The following is a 24,739-nucleotide window of genomic DNA, read 5'->3' on the forward strand; positions in this document are numbered from 1 at the left end:
TACGAAGTTTAACAATTTCGATAACTTTTGCTTGAAATTTCTAAGAACAACATGTCTTTGATGAGATTTCTATACTTAAGAATATATTTATGACTACTAAGTTTCTATTCGAGACTTCTTAATGTCACGTTGGAAGGTATTCTGGGAACGAAATAAACATTCTTGGCGAATGGGGTAATCTTGATTTATGTTAATTATATGTAAATCCTAAAAGTTGCAGACGATCGATATGGCGTCGGCATGTGAAGTCTGAAGTGGACGATTTCTGGAAAGCGGATGGTGTTTTACTAAATTGGCACATGTTTTATTCATTAAAGTTGTCTTTTTGAAAACTAACGTATTTGGTAGTCGTCTGGCTTTAGTTTGTCGTCGCAAATTGGGAGAGAGTGAAGTAAATTTCGGTCGAAATGGCGGCGTCCAAAGTCAGTGTCTTTCGTTATCGACGGTGTCCATTTGTGCAGCTTCTGCTGGTGGCCTTTGCGCAGAGTGTGTTCTCGTACCACGGTGAGCCATTTTTTACAACTCAAACTAAACCTTGTATTTGTCACCACCATATTTAGGTGCAAGCACTGATTTACGACAAGTAAGTATGTCAAGAAACTTCAGCCATTCTCGGGTATCTTCATCACGTTGATAATAAATAAAACGACCATATTTTTAATTGTTTAAATTAGAAAAAAATGAAGTGGATTAAAATAAAAACATTGTCATGACGGTATGGTGGGCATGGTAGGCCTAGCCTAGGCCCGAAATGTTGTCTAATTTTACCTTTTCTGGGTTTTGTTACAAGTGTTCCATTTTGTTACTTATTCTGTAGATTGTAAATTGCCGACATTACTTTTACTTGTCTTATCATGATCATGCTTTTTAGAAAAAAAGTTTAACTCTGTGGGTGATCAACAAACTGTCAGTGTCATGCATGTCACTGTATACAAAATACAACAAATATTGATACAATGTAACAAACAATTTTGTTTCAGTTGAAATTTCTACAACAATTCACAACCTTCACAATCGTCAACTATCCTACTAGTAATACTACATGTATGCAGTAAATTATTGAAATCACATTCACAGGATATTGGACAATTCTTGAACAAGCCTCAATTGTTTCCTGTGTTGGTTGATGTGGTGTATTAATAATAGTCAATTTGCATGCAGGGATCTCTTGGAAAGTAAGTTCGCCATCATTTTGTTCTTCAAAGTATTTCATTTGTGTTCCACATACTGATCTTGTTTCTTGGGTTTTGTTTTTGTGAAAGTGTTTTTTATTGATGAAGAATGATGGACATGTTTGGTTAGTTTGTCACAGTTTTCAAAAAGAAATCAACTTAATGTGGTTAAGCTGGTTAAAAACAGGAATAGTTCACTTCACAAATCTGTCATCATTTAATGTCAAATTGCTTTCATATTTAGTTCCCATATTGCATTAAAAATTCTAAATCATTTTAATAAATGTAATCAGATTTCAACATTGATAAAGTATTTGATGCAACATTGTATTTTTTTCCATTTTCAGATAAGGAAAATCATGTTTTTGTGACAACTTTGAAAAATTATGGAAACTAGCATTCGGTAGTGATCTTAAAAAAAACTGTTGAATTTAAAAGGTGGTTGGCAAGTCAATGCCAAGTTTTCAAAAAATTCCAGCCTGTTTTCTCATTATCATCATCATGGTAGCCCCACCCGCTCAAGAAATATTTTACCCGTGATTCACTAATTCACTAAAAATCTGGAAACCACCCCACAGAAAAAAAGCAGATCTAGAAAACAGATGGGGGCATGGGTGATTAGTCAGCCAATTCCTAATAGCCATTCAAGCGCTACTAAGCAACCACCATAACATTTGGGCGTTGAAGCAGGAAAATATGATCATCAACTTAACAAGTGTTGTCTGCTGGTTTTTACATTAAATCGGATACCTGAGAAGTAATGGCATATATTCACTTGAAGTGCTTCAGGCCTGTGAATTTTTAATTTTTTTTCTCAAAACTTTCCCAGTAGACCTACTTAAGTACATTTGAGCCCTTACAGCCGAGATAGAATAATTTATGAATTCCCCTTATTTGGAGAAAATCAAATTGGAAGGCATTTTTGAAGACCACTTTCTGGGAAAATTTTGTTAATTTTTGAAAATGACAAGAAGGTTTCAATTCTAGTCTAAAATGTTTTCATTGAATTTGAAAACATTCGGGTGGTACAAAAAAAAAATTTCAAAATGTCAAAACAAAATTACATTAATTTAAACAAGCTGCCTAAATAAAAATGAAACTCCAATCAGACGGTACCTTTGGTGACTTGTGTCATCATGGAGGAATAAGATTAAGAGCATTCCTCCATGGTTTCATGAATACAATGTCATTGTTGTTGTTGTTGTTGTTGTTGTTGTTGTTTTTTTAAAGTAAACAGTGATATGATAAGGAGGCAAGTACAAAATGTGAACAAAATTTGTTACTGTTACATGTAGCTGTATTTTTTTTGGGCAAGAGTGCATGGATTATTTTGTAGGGCACTTATGTAACCCAAGGTTCACTTCCAAATAATAGCAGGAACCAATTACATTTGGGGGTTTGTCTGGGAAATTGTTTTTGTTGTCTTTTTTGTGTGCTAAACTTCAGCAATTCAAGATTTATACGCACACACAACAACTCTGTTTTATTTCATAAAGTAAATTCAAGAATGAGAAGCAATGCAATTTCAACTCATGATAGAACCAGGTAGGGCCTAACTTAACTATAACGTGTAGTAGTTTCCTTCTTAACTGACCCGTTTGTTTATGCTGCCTCCCTTGTTTATATCATTGTTTATTCAAAGTCTCTTGTCATCTCCTCAACCCTTTGAAGTGGGCGTGCTAAAAGAAAGTGATGTTGCTGGTGGGGCATACCGCATTGTTAATTTTCTCCACTTCATCTTGACTTTTTCTACCGAATTTTTGAAATCATCACTTCATTCAGTGAGCATTATGTTTTAATGCGAAGCAAATAGTTCACCTCATTACCTCAAAAAGTCTGCAAGATTTTACAAGAATACAGCACATCCGGGCACCGAAACGTGTGTAATTTCCCATTTTTTGGGGGCATGATTATTTTTTTTTGTCCTGACTGGGCCCATCCAATCAAGGGCAATAGAATAAATGGGTATTTCGAAAGAAAAGAAAGCATTACAATTGACTAGTCACTAGTCAGTGTTTGGTACCAAGACGTTCAAAGAAAAAGTGGACGTGGACTGATGAAATATGTACTCTTTTACAAATTTATTTTCAAAGGGTCAAAAATGTGAAGAATATTTCAGTAAATATTTACGATTTCATTTTCTGCTCAAAATTAAGCTGTTACCAGAAACTTGTAGACATCCTACCAGTACATGTGCAGACACACTTGTGTATACACATGTATCCACATGTAGGATAGTACTAATGATGAGACAGTGGTTCACTTGTTTATTACAGGGGAGTCTTTTGTTTATTGTAGTTGACAACAGGGATAGATAGGCTAGGGGACTTCTTGGTAATTGCTCACTCTCCTCAAGGACCATTGCCTGTGGTCAACACCAGTTCCACTAGGTTGAGTGCTGATAGGGGATCAACTCAAACTCAAAACCTTGGAGCAAATTGATTTTTTTTTTACACCATTGGACCATGGAGGAAGGAATTCATGATTGGACAATGGAGAAATAAAATGGACCAAGTTATGCTTGCATGATGAGTTGCATCATGGAGGAAGGAATCCCTCCATGGTTGCATCCAAGTCATTTTATCCAAAGTGTGACATTTTTTCCTGTTTCTGTTATTTCCAAACTTTGCAATTTGCCATTTAAAGAGAATATACAACATTTGCAAACATCGAAAAATAAAACTTTCAAGTTTTTACGAAATACCTTACTAGGATGTCGGTAAATGACAGTCCAAAGCATCTTGTAAAATTATGGCACCTGGTGTGAAGTCATTTTCAAGAAAATAGTATTTTTGTATACATTTCCAACAGTGGTCGGCCGACCATTCTTGGAAAAACCTAACTATTTTTCACCTACTGCTCCAAACTTGGTTTTTCCAGCATCTTGGTTTTTCCAGCATTTTCCAACACAAAACTTCAAACATGTCAGTGTAACAATATTTGACCTATTATACTAACCCCTCAAATAGTTCATTTCTGAAAATTACAGCAAAAGCCAATGATGTGTTAAGTATTTAATAAAGAATTACTTTAAAGTTTCAATCGTTTCGTTTGTTTGTTGGATAGGTGGTTTGCCATTCATAATCACTCTTGGACTTGGAGGACAAAATTGCATTTAAGGAGTGCGTCCAGAAATATGAAATCATCGATGTCAGATGTAACATGGACAGGAAAAAAAGGGACTCTTAATTTCTAAACTGACCCACATGTAGTTTGTACCTGCGTAGTAAATGTACTTTTTATGTACAAGAAAAATTTATAAAACAAAAAAAACTGGTTTTCTCCATTAAAGTTAAACAGGTTTTTTTTAATTTATTTTTTAGAAAATATAAATTAAAATCACACTTTCTTGGGTATTTTCTCCTGGGCCCTGCCCTAATATTCCAGCAAATGTTAGGATTTCATGCAATATGTACTATAAATGTAATGCTTAAATGGACAGGTTTTTCTTTCTTTTCTAGCTGATGTTGTTTTGTTTAAAATTGTTTCTTTATTTACTTAGCTGGGAAAGGACAGATTCTGTGCCCCAGCTCTTCCGAAAAGAGACAATCAGAGATATTTATGCTTATAAATAAAATGAATGTTTCCTGACGTAGAAAATGATTCCCCCCCCCACCCACTTTTTTTCCCCAATTGTAGCATGGGCAGCCCAGTCCTTTCAAGAAGAACCCAGCGACACATCCGTCGTGATCGGCGAAGCAGTAGTCGTCCTGAAATGCATTGTGTCAGAGAAGTCAGGCAACCTCATCTGGTTCAAGGGGGACGGGTACTTTGCCAGTGATGCGGACCTCGACATTAGTGGCCTACAAAGGTACCATTTTTAAACCTTCAACCATTTTCACTAAGAGACGGACGTGTTGATGCTGAATGACAAAATTATCAACATTGCAATAATCTTTGAAATAAAATTTTGGAAAATCGATCACTATAAACTTGATTTCTTTGATACTAGACTAGGCCTAAGAATCCCCCCCCCCCCCTTAAAAAAAACGAATCAATTTTTTTTTTAGATGACTTCGCAATAAAGGCAGGCAATGAGTAAATCACCATCTTTTCCTAAAAAAATATTGGTTAAAGTGGTCAGAAATTTCCTCAGATTGCACCACAGAGCATCTTGAATCCAAAACAATTGTGGACACACTTTTTGGGGACCAATTTTTTTTGGCCCCCTCCCCCCAAAAAATTGTGTTCTGGATCCGCCCTTGGAAGAGGACTACAGTAGGCTGACCCTTTTTGACCATGCAGCCAAAAAAAAAAGGTTTAACCTCCAACCCTTGTTTTTTCAAAGTACACTGAAAAAAAGAAATTCCCTGAAAAGGCATGTTTCTCTGAAATACGTTGTTACCAATGTACTGCTGTCTTTTTTTCCCTCGCCTGTAGTGCCGGGGTCGTTTACACAGAGGTGGCTGACACCGTTGTATGTCAGGCCTCCAATTTCAAATCCTAACCGACTCCAACACCAATGAGAACTCTCCCGTGGTGAGCCAATCACCCTCCGGGGCACTCACGATATTCATATCTGCGAGTTCTGTTTGCTTACGCAGCGGTGGTCCACTTTCATATTTGGACTAAGTGCCCCTGGAAGTAGGGGGCTGATAAGGCACACCACATTTGATTTTGCAGTCTCGGGTTTTCTGGACTGTGAAAATGTTTTCCCTGCTAGAAGTTGAGTCGAAATATCCACTGGACTAAGTCCTTATACCATTTGCTCAAAAATAGAAAGTATTTTTGCCAATTCAAGGAACCAGAATGCAATAAATCTGAAGCAGGTTAAGTTAAAAAAGCACCCTGTCAAAATTTCAGGGTGTTTTTTATTTTAGAAAATGGTGGAAATCAAGGTTTCAGTTGAGAGCTCTCCCTCCCAAAATACGTTTTGACTTGCACCCTCTTGTGGGATGATCCCCAGTTTGTCACTCAGGAAAATAATTCTTATTCACCGATATGTACCGTAGCTGATTGCAAACTACCGTAAACTAAATTTGGTCAACCCGGAGTAGTGTTTGAATTTGTTATATTAGGTTATGTAGCTCCCAAATGTATTTACTTAAAGTGAAATGGTTCCTGAGTCTGGAGTGCTGAATGGTAACACATCATCAGGGTTCAACTTTAGCGGTAGCTAGCTATCCAATGCTAGTCAGAACAGCGATGGGCTAGTCAAACTATTTCTTAAGTACGGTAGCCCGGCTGGCGATTCAAATTATATTGGACTACGGCAAAGATGAAAGGACAGGAAGAAATAAATCATTAAATTCAGAAAGCAAACCTGTATCAATTTGTGTCTAATTTTCTTTTAACTGTTTAGGGTTAAATTATTTGATCTGTTTATTAAAAACACTGACAAGATTGCCTCAAGATACACATTTTATATTTACACATTGTTGCTTATGAGACACTCTCAAGAAAAACATGCGGGCTTGTGAAAATGCTCGCGGGCTAGTTAAGAGTCTGTTTCAGTAGCCCGGCTGGCTAGTGAACAAAAATAACGGTCGAACCCTGCACGTGTAGCAACCAATGAAACTCACAAACTAATGAAAAGATGTGTTCATCGGCTCGGCAGATTATAACGTAATGCCGTCCATCCCTATATTGTTAACCCTGTCTCCACAGATATTCTTTTGTTGGGAACACGTCCCTGGGTGAGTACAACCTGCAGATAGAGAATGTCATATTGGAGGATGATGGGGAGTACCACTGCCAGGCCACTCCCACCACAGACAACCCCGGCATCGCATCCAGAAGAGCCAGGCTCATCATAAAAAGTATGTTAAATAATGCTAAATAATGCTTATTCTTACACATTTTGTCCGTTTCCAATAATAACACCACTCAACAAATTTGGTTGCCCTTAACTCTTTTTTTGACTGGCCAGCCGGACCAGTTGGCTAGAATTTTGACTGGTCCGCCAGGTTTTTGACTGGTCCGTCTTATACAGCGTGTACCCACCAGTTAATCAGTTTCACATAAGTCATAATTAGACTATAGTCAACACCCATGTCATCATGTCACCTGAGCAATAGAGGTCTATTTTCTTCCTCCATGATCTGAGGCCGCAAAAAAATATGTAGTTCTGCCTCAGATTACATGCCTTTTAAAAATAGGGTCGGTCGGTCGGATTTTTGGGGGTTTTTTTTGCCAATATGTTTTTATGCAGCTTGAATGGGGTATTCAATTAGGCCTCAGTATGCGAAGTTTTAGCCTGATTTATTTTCATTGCACTACGAAAGCTTAGTTATATACACAAAATGATGGCCACAAAAAGTGAATAAAACCTACCTTAATTAGGCCAAAAAAATAGTTCTGCTTCCGATTACATGCCTTTCAAAAATAGGGTCGGTCGGTCGGAAATTCTTCTCTTTTTGTGCCAATTTTTTTTATGCAGATTGAATGGGGTATTCAATTATATGCGAAGTTTTAGCCTGAACTATTTTCATTGCACTACGAAAGCTATACAGGAAATGGCAACAAAAAGTGAATAAAACCTACCTTTAATTATTGTCAATATATATATTTACGTTCGATAATTTAAAAAAATAATGGAAAATTCAGGTCGTTCGCACCATATGCACAACGCTAGTCAAGACGCGGGGAGATGGCCAAAACTCCCAGGTGTGTGATGCGTGCGTGTGTGGCGAGCGGCCCACCATGGGCAGACAGAGCCGTTTTTACGGTCAAAAATTTCGGTAAACACACGGCATGTATCACTCCAAATACGAGTAGTGCGATCTCAAAATGAACTCTTGATCACAGAAAATACATACACAGACAAGCTAGATCAATTCTGTAAATTAACTTGCAAAAATGTTCTTTCTCCATCGGTGTTTTCTTGGCATTTTTACGATGTCGAATTCGACCAGTTGACAGAGCACGTGCCTGGCGTCTGCACAATGCATAGCCATGCTAGCGCTATCGATCGCATAGCCGTGCACAGACTAGTTACCGCATTTTCATCATGATGTCTTATAAATTGGCGTGGCGGGAACCAGTCATCGCCGCATTGAGCTGGGTTTACGCACATGATTATAGTCGCCGTGACATTAATAACGGAGGTTTCTTTTGAAAAAAATAGCGAATGTAAGTAAGAAACCAAATAAATACAACAAGCATTTTTTTGACGCAGATTTTTTCGGCTGGCCAGCCGGACCACTTGGCAAGGTGTTTCAGCTGGTCTGCCGGCAATTCAACTGGCATTTGGCCAGCAGACCACCGGTAAGGTCGAACCCTGCAAAATCAATAGACGAATGTTCAAAACCTAACCTGTTGACGTTTCAGCTGAGTGGATGGTGCACTTTTCTAGAAAACAGTGGGAAAAAAAACATGCACAACCTTTTGATCACTAAACACAATTTTATCAACAGCACTCTTTAATCCAACAAATCAGTCAATTCACTGATTGTTGGAAATCACCTACATTTCTTGATTTCCCCTAAATTACAGAATTCCACAAAATACTTTCACGGGGTGTTTACAAAATGGTTTTACAATCTTTAATCTGGAACTCCCTAGATGTTTCTATAAAAAAAATATATGGACATGATGGAATCTTTTCAAATGTAGGGCCAAACTGCTAACTGGGTATATAAACTCTATGTAGTCTATTCATTTACATATTCTCACAGGGTTACAAGACTTTCTGTCCTTTCTGGTTTATTCTATTGTCGTATTGTATGTGTATTTAGTGTTAATACAATTTGTTCATATACACACAAGTACAGTAATTGTCAATTAATATTAGTAGGGATCCCTACTCGACAAGCAATTGCTTCTTGGGGACCCCCATCCACAGTCTGGAAATGAAGAATGAATGAAAAAAAATGAAAAAGTTCTTTTGATAATAATTTGCTAGGTTACATTTGTACATGTACATGTATCGGTATGCCTTTTAAAAAAAAATAGCCTTGAAACGAAGAAACAAAAAAAAACCCATTAAAGCCATCCATCTACATAAGAACCAGACATTTCTTAAGCCTCGCCCACTGATAAACCCATCAGCTTGCAATGTGACCCTCAGCCACAAACCCAACAAACTGAATCCCTCTTCCCTGATAACCCCTCGCTTGACCCTTGATGACCTCCGCTGACCTCTGGTGACCCTGGATAGCTTGGTATAATCACACAGCCAAATTCTTGTAGACAAAGTGTTGTTTCTGCTGTGGGGAATGTCAATATTATTTGCACAGAGTTTCATTGGGGTCTTTTCTTAAGTCTAATGTCAAGATCTGATTTTAAAGGAGTAACTTATAAATTTTGTTGGCAGATAGTTTTCTCTATTAAAAACATATCACGTGAATATTCATATTCCACAACGTTCCAAATTTAAAGTTGTGATTCCTGTGCTCTCAAATAATTATTTGTTTCTTCTGATTAATGAAATGTTCAACTTCTAGGGTTTTTTTGCAAAAGAAAAATATATTTGTTTCCATTTTTGGACGTCAGCAACCCTCTGGAAAAAAACTTTTGGGGGGGGGGCCACATTCCCGGCAAATTGGCTCCCAGTCCTACATGTACATAATCAATACTGATTGTAGCGCGGAAACCTGCTGACCCTGCAAGAATGGAATTATTGTCTGGCAGCCAGTAATTTGACATTTTAGTAATAATTAGCTAAATGTGGGCTGATGTTTTTATTCGGTTGATGTCTCATTCAAAAGTGAATAATCCTTTCTTTGCTATTTAACAAACAATTTAGAAAAGGAATCTGTTTTTTTTTCAGGATAAAACTTGAAACAAGCACGGTGAACACATGTTTAAAAATTAAAATTACCTTTACATTTGCATGCCATTTTCGAAAACTTTTTTTAGATGGGGCCTATAATTTTAACAATGCCCAATAGGCCTTCTTGTATCCTAGTGCAACAAAATGCAGCTAAGGCTGCACAGGTATGTGCTTCGAGACAAAAACGATTTTAGTGCTTCAGCAGTTTACGAGTTACATGTAAATGAAAGAAAACTATGATACAGGTGAAATTTATTTGTAAAGACTTGGTTGCCAAATTTGCATGGATCAAATGCTGCCGAGAAAGGCCTGCCCACTTATGTGTACAGTGTATGTACCGGTAGTATCAAAAGCATGGATTATAAAATTCCACTTTTAATGTAAATTTTTTAAATGCCAATTTCTTTTCTTTTTTCAATCTTATATGAAAAAAATAACGTAAGTAATGCTAAAAAAAAAGGCAGATAAGTTGCTCACTTAGTTTCAAACTTATTCCCCTTAAGAACCACTTATGAAAAATCCAATTGTTACTTGTACATAACTTGGTTAATTTCCCTCTGGAGGAATTAAAACAATGACCCTTCTTGTGCAGACTTACTATCGTTTTCCAAATGATTATAAGTGGACTGTTTTTACCAAAACTAGACTTTCTATAAGATGGTAAGTCGCTCCAGTCACCCATCTTTTTTATCAGATCATATAATCAAAATAATCATCCTGTCCAAGCAAATGGCATAACTATTACAGCCAACAACCTGGGCCTGTCCAATGAACAATGCACCGGAAGTCAGCTGGTGTCCAGCCCCCTCCTTTTTGATTTTGCAGTGTCCTGATGACCAAAAAAAAACTGTCTACCTTCCAGCACAGTTTCTGTCAGCACACACATTCTGGAATTTGTATCCTTGTGGAGACATTTCTTTGTTCTCGTGTAGTAAAGTTTTCGAGTGTGAAATTGAAGTTTCAAAATGCTCTTATTTTAACCAGAATTAATTTCCTGGGCTGAAATTTGGACTAAATATCCCTTTTCTAAAACTCTTCCATTTGCGACATATCAACCTACCTTGGAAATTCCTAGTTTTTGAGTAAAATCCATATATCTATTTCGTGAAATTCTTGTGGAGACGTATTCATCTATAGAAATGTTCTTCTGGAGACGTATACAATCTTTTGTTCCCTATTGTGTTCATGTCTCCGTAAGGTAGTAAATTCCAGTACATTTGTGTTCGCACACCACCACCCCCCCCCCATTCAAATTGGTCTTGCTCCACCCCTGCTAATGTGAATCCTATTTTTGTTCTGTTTTGCAGGAGCACCATCCACCACCACCCTGCGTCCCAGCGACGCGATCTTGTCCGTGGTGGTAGGCGTGCCTACCAACCTGACCTGCGAGGCCACCAGTGCCAACCCGCCGGCCGAGATCGTGTGGCTGCGGGCCGGCGCCAATCAGGCCGCCAGTTACAGCCGCGCCTGGCACCCGGCCACCGGCGACCCCTCGGGGAAGCTGACCAACGTGGCCAGCGCGCTGACGCTGAGGCCGGCCGTGGCGGACCACAGCGTCGTCTACCAGTGCCAGGTCTCCCACATTGCGCTGGCCGCGCCCCAGACCCTGGGAATCACGCTGGATGTGCAACGTAAGTTTGAAGCTTGGACAGTTCCGGGGATCATGGATTGAGAGCAATAAGTGGAGCACTTGTCACCTCGCGGTCTGGAGCATTGAACTCATAATTCTGCGGGTAATTCGGTGGTTGTGGGTTCGAGCCGAGCCTGGGGTTATGGTGTGTCTGCTCTTGGGCAAGGCGCTTTGTCACTCATTGCGTCTCCCAACCTAGGAGTAAATGAATACCTGTTATTGTTCACCTGCTTTTACTTATGACCAGACTTGTGACAGGACTTGTGATTTACTTATGACCGGCATTGTGATGGATTTGTGAAGGACTGGACTACAACACTGGTAGTTCATATTTTCTTGTATTCACTCTTTGCTCCCTAGATGCCCCGGTTGTGGTGGTTGAAGCATCCCATACGCCAATCCGAGAAGACACCTCGGTCATCTTCCGTTGTGTGGTGGATGCAAACCCTCGGAAAGTCTCCTACTTGTGGGCCAAAAATGGCGAGCCAATATCGGGTGAGTGACACAGCCAGGAGGTTTTTTTTTAGAGGGGTGTGGGAGTGGGGGCTGGACCTTATTGGACGATATTTTTTGTTTGTTCTTATCCCTTTAAATCTGTAAGGTGAAGGGAATTAGCAATGAATTAAAAACTAGTCATGAACAAGAGCGGATCCGGGGGGAGGGGGGGGGGGGGCCAAAGGGGGCCATGCCCCCCCCCCCCCCAAAACGAAACCAATTTTTTAATTTTTTTTATGTGACATCGCAATAAAGGCAGGCAATGAGTACACCACCATCTTTTCCTCAAAAAAACATTGGTTAAAGTGGTCAGAAATTGCCTCAGATCGCACCACAGAGCATCTAGAATCCAAAAAAATTTCGGGGCCCTTAAGTGGGCCCCGAACCCCACGCCGTAATTTTTTGACCCACTTTTTTGGGGGACCAAAATTTTTTTGGCCCCCCCCCCCCCCCAAATTGTGTTCTGGATCCGCCCTTGGTCATGAACATTACTTTTCTACTTTAAAGAAAACATAGACACAAGTAGGACAATGGCACATTTCACTTTTTTGGTGGGGGGGGGGGGGGCACGTGTGGGGCACGTGTGGGGCACTGGGAATTTGTGGGGGATGTAACCCCCAGGCCTCCCCCTTGGCTATACCACTGCGCCTGGGGCTCATTCAAAGACGCTATGGTTCATTGTACATTCAGAATATAATTAGTTGTGCGTACTTGGGTTGATACGCATGCAAACCAATATGCACACACTGTGTGTCTCGTCCTCTGGGCTCTTGAAAGTGAACCGTCATCCACTGTCCGTGCACAAAATTCCATAGCAGTACACATTTGTGATGCAATCAAGCTACATGAGTCGTTTGTCGGGAATTTTCATTTGGAGATACAGGCCAAAATAGGGCCACTTCATCACATCACTTCATCACATCTCTTGGTGTTCCGACTTCCATAATTTTTTAACTGAACATGGTATCAGCATGCGATTTTCACAGCAGTAATGCTGAGACTGTGCTCTTTTCAAATCTGTAATAAAACAATTTTTGACTTGGGTTGACAAACGACTCATTTAGCTTGAACGCATCACATTTTATGGCAGGATACAAATTTCAAAATTACAGACTTTCTCGAATAAAGTGATTTTGGACACATTAACGTTTAGAGCACAATTGTAATCAAGTCCAGTTCATTGGCTTGAAATTGGGATCTGATGGCCTTTTTTTTTCAATTTTATTTTTCTAAACTGAAATGCACAGGTGCTGCAGATAATCAGATTGAACTTGTTATTAACAAAGAAGATCACATGGCGTCCATTACATGCACCGCTGAAAACATCATTGGATCAGGCTCTGGTAGCTTGACTACCCCGGTTCTGTGTAAGTAATCCATTAACTGTTAAATTAATCAGAGTTAAACAATTCCCATCTTGTGCACTGATGAAAACATCATTGGATCAGGTTCTGGTAGCTTGACCACCCCGGTTCTGTGTGAGTAATCCATTAACTGTTATATTAACCAGAGTTAAACAATTCCATCACATTCACTGCTGAAAACATCATCGGATCAGGCTCTGGTAGCTTGACTACCCCGGTTCTGTGTAAGTAATCCATTAACTGTTATATTAACCAGAGTTAAACAATTCCATCACGTGCACTGCTGAAAACATCATTGGATCAGGCTCTGGTAGCTTGACCACCCCGGTTCTGTGTGAGTAATCCATTAACTGTTATATTAACCAGAGTTAAACAATTCCCATGCGCAGCTTTTTTAACATCTTATTAAGTTATTGGAGACATGTATGTGAACAGAAATCATAACTGTCACAAATTATTCCGTTAACCATATAATTATGGAAATACTGTATCATGACCTTATTTTCGCAATACATGTTGTATTGCGAAAAGCGATATCGTGACTCCCTAGTCGATTTCCCCTAGTGCTTAATTCAATGTTCTGTCTTTCACAGATGAACCCCAAATTGAACCCAGTCAGTCTCCATTTGTGGTTAATTTGATGTCTTTTGTTTTCCATCTTCAGACGGACCGCGATTCCTTGACATCCCAGTCTCCGTCTCTGTCGACGAGGAAGGCCCCGCTCAGATGTCCTGCTCGGCCGACGGCAACCCGGCCCCGACCATCAAGTGGACGCGGCTGGGCTCCCGGGCCACCCTGAGCACCATGCAGACGCTGCAGTTTGACCTGGTCCGGCAGAGCGACGTGGGCACCTACGTGTGCATCGCCACCGTGCCGGGGTTCGAACCCGTCATGAGCTACGGTCGTCTGGACATCAACGGTGAGTTTTTTAGGCCAAATTACGCAAATGTGACTTTGTAACACTATCATGTCGCACATTGTTATAAATATGCACAAATAAATGAGTAATAAATTGGGCAGATTTACGTGGGCACCCATGTTTGCATTGCCACCGTGCCGGGTTCGAATCCGTCATGAGCTACGGCCGTCTGGACTTCAGCGGTGAGTTTTGTGTCTAAATTACACAAACGTGACTTTCTTACACGACAATGTTACGTGTTTTTGTAAAATACGCACATATCAATGAGCAATTAGTTGGGGAGAGTTATGTGGGCAACTGTCTGTATCGCCACCGTGCCGGGTTCGAACCCATCATAAACTATGGCCAGCTGGACATGACTTTGTTATCTGAAGATTGTTCAACACTGGCTCTGCAATGCCCTAGGTATCAGAGTCCAATAAGTGTTGTTAGAGATCACAAAGGTAAATCACAAGCTAGCCCACTGATATAATAGTGGATTCCTGGATCTCTAAGTGATCACTAAAGCCATCAAGAAATTGGAATATACAGGGTGAGTAAAAAAAAAAGGAACCCGAATGTTGGGGCCATTGTTTTAGTGAAGTTCTGCATGTAGCACTTTCAAAATCTAGGATATGAAAGTCCCATTCATAAGCTTTCATTTAGTACAAGAATCATTCAAATCACCCATGTGCTTTTCAAGTTACGAAATTTTAAACACATCCTCCGTTTTAAGGTTCTGTCCAAGGATCACAAAAAAAGTTCCGTGTTCTTTCAGCAAAACCAAAACAAATCACATAGGGATGTGCTAGAATTGTTTTCGTTTTGCTGAAAGAACGTACACCTTTTTTGTGATCCGTGGACAGAACTTTAAAACGGTGGTTGTGTTCAAAAAACTTGAAAAGTACATGAGTGATTTGAATGATTCTTGTACTAAAAGAAAACTTTTGAATTGGGCTTTCATGTCCTAGACTTTGAAAGTGCTACATGCAGAACTTCACTAAAACAATGGTCCCAACATTTGGGTTTCGTTTTTTTTTACTCGCCCTGTAATGTCAGTGCTTCTTTTTTAATATAACTGAACCCTGAAAACATGAGGTAATACCATTTTTAAAACTTTGGTTGCCCATTTACAGCGATTCCCGAGATCAGCAGCCCTAGGGAGCAGAAAGCCAAACTGGGCAGTGAGGCCACCCTGGAATGCTTCACCGACACCAAGCCTGATCCGTTCATGGTCATCTGGACCTGGGATGACCAACAGCTAGAGGAAGGTGGGCCGGGTTGTAATCAAATCACAAACCAAGCATAGGCCAATCACAAGCCAATCACAGACCAATCATAGGCCAATTACAAGCCAATCACAGACCAATCATAGGCCAATCACAAACCAATCATAGGCCAATTACAAGCCAATCACAACCAATCATAGGCCAATCACAAGCCAATCACAAACCAATCATAGGCCAATTACAAGCCAATCACAGACCAATCATAGGCCAATCACAAACCAATCATAGGCCAATTACAAGCCAATCACAAACAAATCATAGGCCAATCACAAACCAATCATAGGCCAATTACAAGCCAATCACAAACCAATCATAGGCCAGTCACAAGTCAATCATAAGTCTATCACAAGCCAATCACAAGTCCATCATGAGCCACTCACAACTTCATTACAAGTCAAATCTCAGTTCAGTCACACATCTAATTACAAGCCGATCACGGACCAATCACAGGCCAATTACAAGCCAATCACAAATCAATCATAAGACAGTCACAAGTCAGTCGCATGTTACATGTATGTCACAAACACAAGTCAATCACCATCGATCACTAGTCAACCACAAGTCAATCACAAGCCAGTCACATCTACATCACAAGTAAAATCTCAGTTCAGGCTCACGTCTAATCACAATGCTTACATAAATCAATCACTAGTCAATAACAAGTCAGTCAAAAAGGAAATCAAAATTCAAAATTCACAAGTCATATCAAAAACCAATCTGGTATGTAAATTGATCGCCAGGAATAGAAGCTGCTCTTAATCTTATTGGCTTTTGCCAAGAGCAAGAGCTAGACAGCCCTGTATGTGTGGACACAAGGATTAGAATTGTGCTGAACTGCCTAAAACAAAGATTTTCATGTTTCACTTGTGCCTCATAAGGCCCAAGTCAGCCCGCAAGTGCCCCCTCAACAGCTGCACACACAGAGAGGGAGTTGGGGGAGACCACAGGAACGGACATTCCAACGCGTTGCTGATGACGCCTGACGCTCATGCAAAGGCCCAACTTGTTTGTGCACATTCAGAACAAAATTGGCCGTGTGAACTACGTGCCTTACATGCGCAAACCAGTATGTATGTGAATTACATACAGACAGACAGAGGACAGACAGACAGAGGACAGACAGACAAAGGGAGAACGACAGATTCTTTGTTGTCCCAAGAGTTCATCTTTTCTGGAAAATGGTCCTCGATCGTTGGTTTGTGTGCTTAGTCTATGGGAGAGTGTTACATGTATATACTAAAGGGACAAAGGGAAAGACAATGCCTTGTCCTCGAGAGTTCTGTAAAACACGACTGTCTTTGCACGAGATGTGTTCCACCCAATGGGCTTCAAAACGTTGTCACGAAGAGCCATCTACTGTTCTTGCATGGATTTTATAAATTTAAGCCAAACATTTTTGTTACTCCCTGCATTCCATCTAGTTTTCTAACCCTCTTTTTCACTGCAGGGACAATGGGCCGCTTTTCAGCCACAAAGCGTGAGGTGAGCGGCGGTGTAATGAGTGAGCTGACGATTGACGGCGTCCTGACCGCTGACTTCGGCGTGTACAACTGCACCATGATGAACGAGGTTGGAGACGTGTCCCTGCTGATCACTCTCATCCAGCAAGGTAAGAACCTCACAGAACGCCTCACTGGTCACCTTGCTGCAAACCTCAAATAGGCCTATGACACCTCAAATAGCACTTCACTTTGAGACTGACTTAGGACCTCACATGATGCCTCACCACACAGCGCCTCGCAACAGACCTTGGCACCTCGTGATGCCCTTCTCAAATCATGGTGCCTTATGCATAATGCCTTACACAGCATTTCCCATGACGCCTTCTGTAGTGCTTCACATAGTGGCCCGGCACTGCACCTGAGATGGTGCCCTCCACAAAAAACCTCACATGATCTCCTTCCACATCACCTCACACTTTGTGCCTGGGGCTTATAGTGTCATTCATACTGATTCTGGTCTTTTTTGTTTGTTTCATTTCTCCAGATTTGGATCTGATTGTGTGGATTATAATCGCTGTCATCGGAACGGCTGCAGTCATCTTCATCTTGACCATCATTGTCATGGTTTACTGCCGGAGAAAATGGCAGAGTGAGTATATAACTGTTTACCTTGGAACACTTTTATGACCATCAGCAGTTTCACCGTCAACATCTCGATCACAATCGTCACCATCACAGGGGTTGATCTAGCTTTAGCTCAAGGGTGGGGCTAAGGGTGTTAGGGGGGGGGGGGGCAGGGGAAAGCAGCCATCAGCTTCTTTGACTGCATGATTTTGGTATTTGCGGCCGGTGATGGGGGCAGTGGGGATAGGCCACCTCTCATCACTCACAGTATTTTTGGCAATAATCACCACACCACTCCACTCACCTATCATCATTTACATCACCACCGTCACCTTCCCCATCACCACTCTGACCTAAGCCATCTCTCCTATCTCACATCCAGGGAGGAAGAAAGCCACGTCCCTCAACAAGGGTAAAGTCCAGCTGGAGATCGTCCGCAAGCTCACCGACGCCGACGACAAAGACTACGACAGCAAGTCGCGCTCCGACAGCTACGACTACAATGCCACGCCGCCCAGCACCCCGGGAAAGCCGCGCTACGCTGAGCCCTACCAGTTCACCCGAGGCCGCCAGGACTCCTTTGACGACCCCCACTACCGAGCACCCAGGCGTCAGTCGGACGGCTACTCGTACGATGGGCGCTACCCAGATCGATACCCTGATAACGAGTATTCCGAACCCATCGTCCGTAAGGTAAAGTTAAAGAAATGTTGAATACATTACTGTACCAAGAATGGAAAAGGTTAAATATCTTGCGATAGAAGGCAGTATTTCACTTACACAGCACTGTTGTTTTGAAGGATTGTGCAGTTATGAGAGAGCTTTTGTATTTATTTATTTATTTACTTATTTATTTATTTGGGGAAAAAAACTTGACTATTTTTCAGTTGGGAAGTGTCATTGGGGTTCTTTGTAGTAAACTGCCAAAATCTGCAAATTCTGACCTCACAAACTCAAGAGTACACTCCTGGATTTTTATTTTCAATTCATAAATACCTAAGACTTACTTCAGGCATGCAACTTTTCCTCGGATCAGCTAATTTCCTCTTTTTTGACTTCCAATGCGTGCCATTGAAAATAGAAAAACACTGTACAAAGTCTGGGAAAGATTTGAATTCCTTCTTTTTTTGTGTGACTTCCCAGTTGCATGCCTGTTACTTAGGTATACTTATTCCTATTGGTGGAAGGCCCGTCACTTGGCCGGTTTTAAATGGTTGATAAAGACTGGCTGGCTGGTCTTAAACACTTTTCATTGGTTGAATGTTCACAATCCTCGAGTAGGCATACGCAATAATACCAGTGAGTCAGTATTTCAAAGTCCTAAATTCACAATACATCGGCACAGCTGCGTTCTGTGCCACGTCGTGCAGTACGCACGACGCGCACGCCAATCTCCATGTAAGGAGTTGTTCACGTCTTCTGGCGAGAAGGACATATTACAGAAAGAGGGGTGTTTAAAAAAAACATGAAGTAAAACTGTTGAACAAAATCATTGGAAATTTAAAATGTTTGACTTGTTTCGACTTTTGGACTGAAAGTTCAGATTTTTTTACCGAAAGAGTAATTATGAATGGGAATAATGTGCTTGGCCGGTATTAAACGCTTTGTTTAAGACCAGTTGGAATCTGCATCCAGACTCCAACCGGCCTTAAACATAGTGTTTAACACCGGCCAAGTTATGTTCTATTTCTTTTTCCAAACATAATTCCTGAATGGACAGGTTAATTGAGTGGTTTTTTTTTAACTTATCTTCCAACTGATGTGTATATGCACAATCCCCTGGCATCTTTATGTGTGCTTTTCCAATGTTGAGGGGTGCAGTAAACTGACCCATAAACATGATCTGGTTTAGCATGTACAACAGTCAATTTTTCTTGTGTATGTAAAACTGACTGATAAGGCCAAAAAAAATATATAGTCAAGTTCACTATGTCCAGATATTGAACTTCGTTAACTTTTTGGGGGATTTGCAAACCTATACATTTTTGGAATCTGTGTGGTGTAGGCAATCAGAAAACCAATGTTTACAATTTGCCGGAAGCATGCATGGCGGCCATCTTGGATTTTCAAAATGGCCGCCTTCAAAATGGGTGTTTCTCAATATCTCAGCATCCAGGTGGCCTAGAGTCATGATTTTAACGGCTAAACATACATTTTCAGAGGTGAAGAAGCCAGTGGTACAAAGTAAAATAAGCTAAACATAACCACAAAGCGGCCATCTTGGATTTTCAAAATGGCCGCCTTCAAAATGGGTGTTTCTCAATATCTCAGCATCAAGGTGGCCCAGAGTCATGATTTTAACGGCTAAACATACATTTTCAGGGGTGAAGAAGCCAGTTGTACAAAGTAAAATAAGCTAAACATAACCACCAAGCGGCCATCTTGGATTTTCAAAATGGCTGCCTTGAAAATTGGTGTTTCTCAATATCTCAGCATCCAGGTTTCCTAGAGTAATGCTTTTAACGGCTAAACATACATTTTCAGGGGTGAGGAAGCCAGTGGTATAAAGTAAACTCAGCTAAACATAACCACAAAGCAGATTTTCATGTTCATTCCATTATAATACATTTTTTAAATGGGTCAAAACTTCTACATGTAGCAAGTCAAACCTCTAGCAATGGTCTAGGCAGCTTCTTGGACAACTTCAATATCATGATAGCATGACAAAATAAGTGTGGTATAACAAAATCTTTGTTATATAGCAGAATCTTTACACATCATCATCATCACTGTCACTGGTCGGCAACATGTCATTCCTAGAGTCCTCATCATTCTGGCACTGGGTGCTGCACTGGCAGAGGTCTGTGCATGATAAGTTCTTGGACCTGCAAGAGCATCGAGATGTTGAACAGTCTGCTCTGTACTGGCATCTCACCATCTCAATGATGGCCTTGGGGGCTGGGAGGACCTTAGTTGTGATTGGCTTCACCTGATCAGCTGCTGTGTCCTTGTAGAAGCCATGCTGCAGCGGATCCAGGAACTGCTGCTGAGCAATGCTTGCCTGGCCCCATACTGTGGCCTGGATCTGGACTCGGTGGATGTGCTGCTTGAGAGCACCAAGGGTGGGAGGCAGCTTGTCACTTTCAGCCATATGCTTGCAGAAAAGATGCCATCGCAGCTCAGGGATGCTTGCAATCTGGATGCCCTTTGGCACGTATGCAGCACAGACGAATGTAGCCAGCGTTGACAGCAGCACTTCAGTGACTTCAGCGGCATCTGAAAGCATCTGCAGAGCATTGATGACTACACCGCCTGCTTTGAGGTAGACTTTCAGCCAGGTTGCCTTTCCTATGCGATAGAACCTCCCAGTGTTGTCTGCCCCCGTGAATGCGTGGAAGGCTGGCAAAGCCTTTGCTCTTTCTGGACCTAGATCTGTCCATATTGGCTGCACTTGGACCACTCCGGAAGCCATTGACATGGACGTGTTTCTCAGCAGAAGGTCATAATGTGCTACGACCAGCACCAGAACATCAGTGTCTGGGGAGAAGACCACCAACTCTACATCAGGTGGGTTTCTCTGTGATGCCAGCACTGCATGATAGATTAGCAGCGTGTCCTTGTCAGCGAGCTGCTAATCGAGGACAACAATCACGAAGAGGTGGACACGCTGCTAATCTATCATGCAGTGCTGGCATCACAGAGAAACCCACCTGATGTAGAGTTGGTGGTCTTCTCCCCAGACACTGATGTTCTGGTGCTGGTCGTAGCACATTATGACCTTCTGCTGAGAAACACGTCCATGTCAATGGCTTCCGGAGTGGTCCAAGTGCAGCCAATATGGACAGATCTAGGTCCAGAAAGAGCAAAGGCTTTGCCAGCCTTCCACGCATTCACGGGGGCAGACAACACTGGGAGGTTCTATCGCATAGGAAAGGCAACCTGGCTGAAAGTCTACCTCAAAGCAGGCGGTGTAGTCATCAATGCTCTGCAGATGCTTTCAGATGCCGCTGAAGTCACTGAAGTGCTGCTGTCAACGCTGGCTACATTCGTCTGTGCTGCATACGTGCCAAAGGGCATCCAGATTGCAAGCATCCCTGAGCTGCGATGGCATCTTTTCTGCAAGCATATGGCTGAAAGTGACAAGCTGCCTCCCACCCTTGGTGCTCTCAAGCAGCACATCCACCGAGTCCAGATCCAGGCCACAGTATGGGGCCAGGCAAGCATTGCTCAGCAGCAGTTCCTGGATCCGCTGCAGCATGGCTTCTACAAGGACACAGCAGCTGATCAGGTGAAGCCAATCACAACTATATTCGGTCTCTGGTCAGACCAAAGTTCCAGAATTGACACGGGGACGCGGCTTTTTTTTTTTTTTTTTTTTTGCTTTTTTTTTTTTTCTTCAAGCTTGGATTGTACAGACAAGGTGGGGTACTTTTTTGCTTTTTTTTTTGGTGTCCTCATGTACATTGGTGTCCTCCATAATTTGCCTTGGTGCTCTCGATCATTTGCCTTGGTGCAATTTCCCATTCCTTGGTGCTCTTTGGTAAAAAAAAAATTGAGGAGGTGCGGCTGTTGGAGCTACCGCGGAACATTTTGGAAAAAAAAAAAATTGACGCGCATGATTAAAATCGACGCGCGCGCTGACCAGAGACAGACTTATTATTTTTTGGGGGCCTAATACTCTCTTTTTTTTCTTTTTTCCAATCAGAGAGAAAGTGACGGCCGCGTCTCGTACCATTCCGACCGATCAGAGGACTACGCCCGCCGCAACCAAAGCGACGATGGTCACTACAACGACACCATGCACGATAACGAGGTCAAGCAGTACAACTCCAGGGACCCGCGCTACGCCGACGACACTCGCTATGACGACGACCGCAGCTACGGCAACCGCAGCTATGATGACAACGATGACCGTCACTATAATGACAGCCGCTACGATGACCATCGCTACGAAGACGGCTACTCCTATGGAGAAGGTAGTCGCCGTTACAGCGAGGCGGGCTCAGAGAAGGGTTCAGAAATCTCCCAGGCCACCAGAAACAAATTGGCCACCAACGTGTGATGATTGGTACACATATATGCGTGTGCCTTTTGCACAGTTGGTTCAAAAAGAGGCTGTTCTGGCGTGGATTGGCCTTTGAATGGTCAGCAACCTTTATACATGTAGTAACAAAGTGAATAACAGTTTGTCTTGCACCTTGCATCCGACATTATGACGTTTGCTTCGCTTTTGACTTTGCTTTTGACTTTGCTTTTGACTTTGCTTTTGACTTTGCTTTTGACTTTGATTTGACTTTGCTTTTGACTTAACGTTTGACTTTGCTTTTGACTTTGCTTTTGACTTAACGTTTGACTTCGCTTTTGACTTTGCTTTTGACTTAACGTTTGACTTTGCTTTTGACTTTACGTTTGACTTTGCTTTTGACTTTGCTTTTGACTTTGCTTTTGACTTTGCTTTTGACATAACGTTTGACTTTGCTTTTGACTTTACTTTTGACTTTGCTTTTGACTTTACGTTTGACTTTTCTTTTGACTTTGCTTTTGACTTTGCTTTTGACTTTGCTTCTGACTTTGCTTTTGACTTTGCGAAGCAATACCCAGCCTGCGGGATCTGAGATTTGACAAGCAGATTCCGTAATCACAATCATTCCGAGAGTTCATAAAATTTACTTGTGGTTTATTGTACAGCATCATCGTTAAAAAGAAATCAAGTGCAAAGAATTTTTGAAATTCAGACATAGCCTGTTTCAGTCCACTTTGACAGGCCTTCAAGCATGCCCTACTTTTCCAACTTTTCCCCCTTTTTTTAAACTTTGCTCCTACTTTTCCTATTTTTTCTTGAAATTCCTACTCTTTTCTACTCTTTCCTACTTATTTGTCCAACAAGTCCGAAAGATCTCATGGAATAATTTATCTGTAAATTTATCTGTTTTTCCAAGAGCTTAGTTGAGAATGGAGCACAAGTGTTGTGAGTACAGAACATGCCAAATGAGGCTTATGATGCTGTGGGCATGGGTGGGTACTTTCTTTGGCGTAGTATGTAAAGGACTCAACGAATACTGTCCAAATGATTTGTATTGTCCTGTGAGCAGAGTTGTAACGAGTCACTGATTTTTGTGACTCGAGTCGAGTCGAGTCATTTTAAAGAAGTGACTCGAGTCGAGTCGAGTCATTAGGTCCAAAGGTCAAGTCGAGTCAAGTCGAGTCAAATATTTAGCTCGAGTCAATTCGAGTCACGAATATTTGAACATTATATACCAAAATGTATAAAAGGAGGCCATAAGTTTAGCCAGCATTCGAATCCAGGAGCTTTATAAGAAATCGCCTAAAGCCAATGATGAAATAGTGAATTAGAAAATCTGGTTCCTGGATAGTATTTTGTGCGTTCTAGAACCATGAGGTGGGAGTCTGTGACACGTTGTAAATTTATACATGACTAATTCGCAAAGCGAAGTGAGCATAAATTTTGCACCGCAAGTCATTGCAAATACTTTTCGCAAAGTTGTGCTTTTATTTTTGGGACTCGAGTCTTATTAGCCTTCGCTCGAGTCGAGTCGAGTCTTCTGATGAGGGACTGGAGTCGAGTCGAGTCATTTGCTTGCAGTGACTCGAGTCGAGTCGAGTCATTTACCCTTGGGGACTCGAGTCGAGTCGAGTCACCAAAAATTGTGACTCCAGACATGCAACTTTTCCTCGGATCAGCTGATTTCCTCTTTTTTTTACTTCCCATGTGTGCCATTGAAAATAGAAAAACACTGTACAAAGTCTGGGGGAAAAATTTGAATTTCCTCTTTTTTTGTGATTTCCCAGTTGCATGCCTGACTCGAGTCGGACTCGAGTCGAGTCATGGACTCGAGTCATTACAACTCTGCCTGTGAGGTATTATGAAACAAGGTCATGTTTGCTGGTCCCAGAGAGCTAGCCTAGTTTCCCCTGTGCACCTGACTAATCGACTGACTAACTGACTGACTCCCCGTGGAGCTGTCAATCATTCATGGACTGACTGACTATGACGGACGGTCCAACAGACAGACTCTATCCCAAATATCTACACTTTATAATGTCAAGTAAACTACCATTCCAGTGCTGTTTTGTTTGGTAAGCATATGTAATGTGATTCCATGTACTGTATATAATAAACAAAAATTTAGGTCCAGCATCAGTGCTTCGAA

The 24,739-nt window shown here is 41.4% G+C and overlaps 1 protein-coding gene across 1 annotated transcript; it reads left to right on the forward strand.

Annotated features, from left to right (window-relative positions):
- Positions 1-209: 209 nt before the first annotated feature.
- On the forward strand, positions 210-22,841 carry LOC119736092 (kin of IRRE-like protein 3). Its single transcript, XM_038210098.1, has 12 exons — positions 210-504; positions 4,812-4,983; positions 6,780-6,931; positions 11,193-11,516; positions 11,876-12,010; positions 13,258-13,377; positions 14,039-14,293; positions 15,409-15,543; positions 17,009-17,170; positions 17,548-17,652; positions 18,010-18,320; positions 22,273-22,841. The coding sequence occupies exons 1-12, from the start codon at positions 408-410 to the stop codon at positions 22,627-22,629; spliced, it is 2,325 nt and encodes a 774-aa protein (XP_038066026.1). The 5' UTR covers positions 210-407; the 3' UTR covers positions 22,630-22,841.
- Positions 22,842-24,739: the final 1,898 nt, after the last annotated feature.

This window comes from Patiria miniata, unplaced genomic scaffold (assembly GCF_015706575.1).
Source record: "Patiria miniata isolate m_02_andy unplaced genomic scaffold, ASM1570657v1 HiC_scaffold_29, whole genome shotgun sequence".
NCBI classification, from domain to species: Eukaryota; Metazoa; Echinodermata; class Asteroidea; order Valvatida; family Asterinidae; genus Patiria; species Patiria miniata.

Bases quoted from the DNA above. Each gene is read 5' to 3' on its own strand.
- LOC119736092 (XM_038210098.1), top strand. From the start codon at position 408: ATGGCGGCGTCCAAAGTCAGTGTCTTTCGTTATCGACGGTGTCCATTT. The intron at 505-4,811 runs GTGAGCCATTTT...CCCCAATTGTAG, and splicing joins GAGTGTGTTCTCGTACCACG to CATGGGCAGCCCAGTCCTTT. The intron at 12,011-13,257 runs GTGAGTGACACA...TGAAATGCACAG, and splicing joins AAATGGCGAGCCAATATCGG to GTGCTGCAGATAATCAGATT.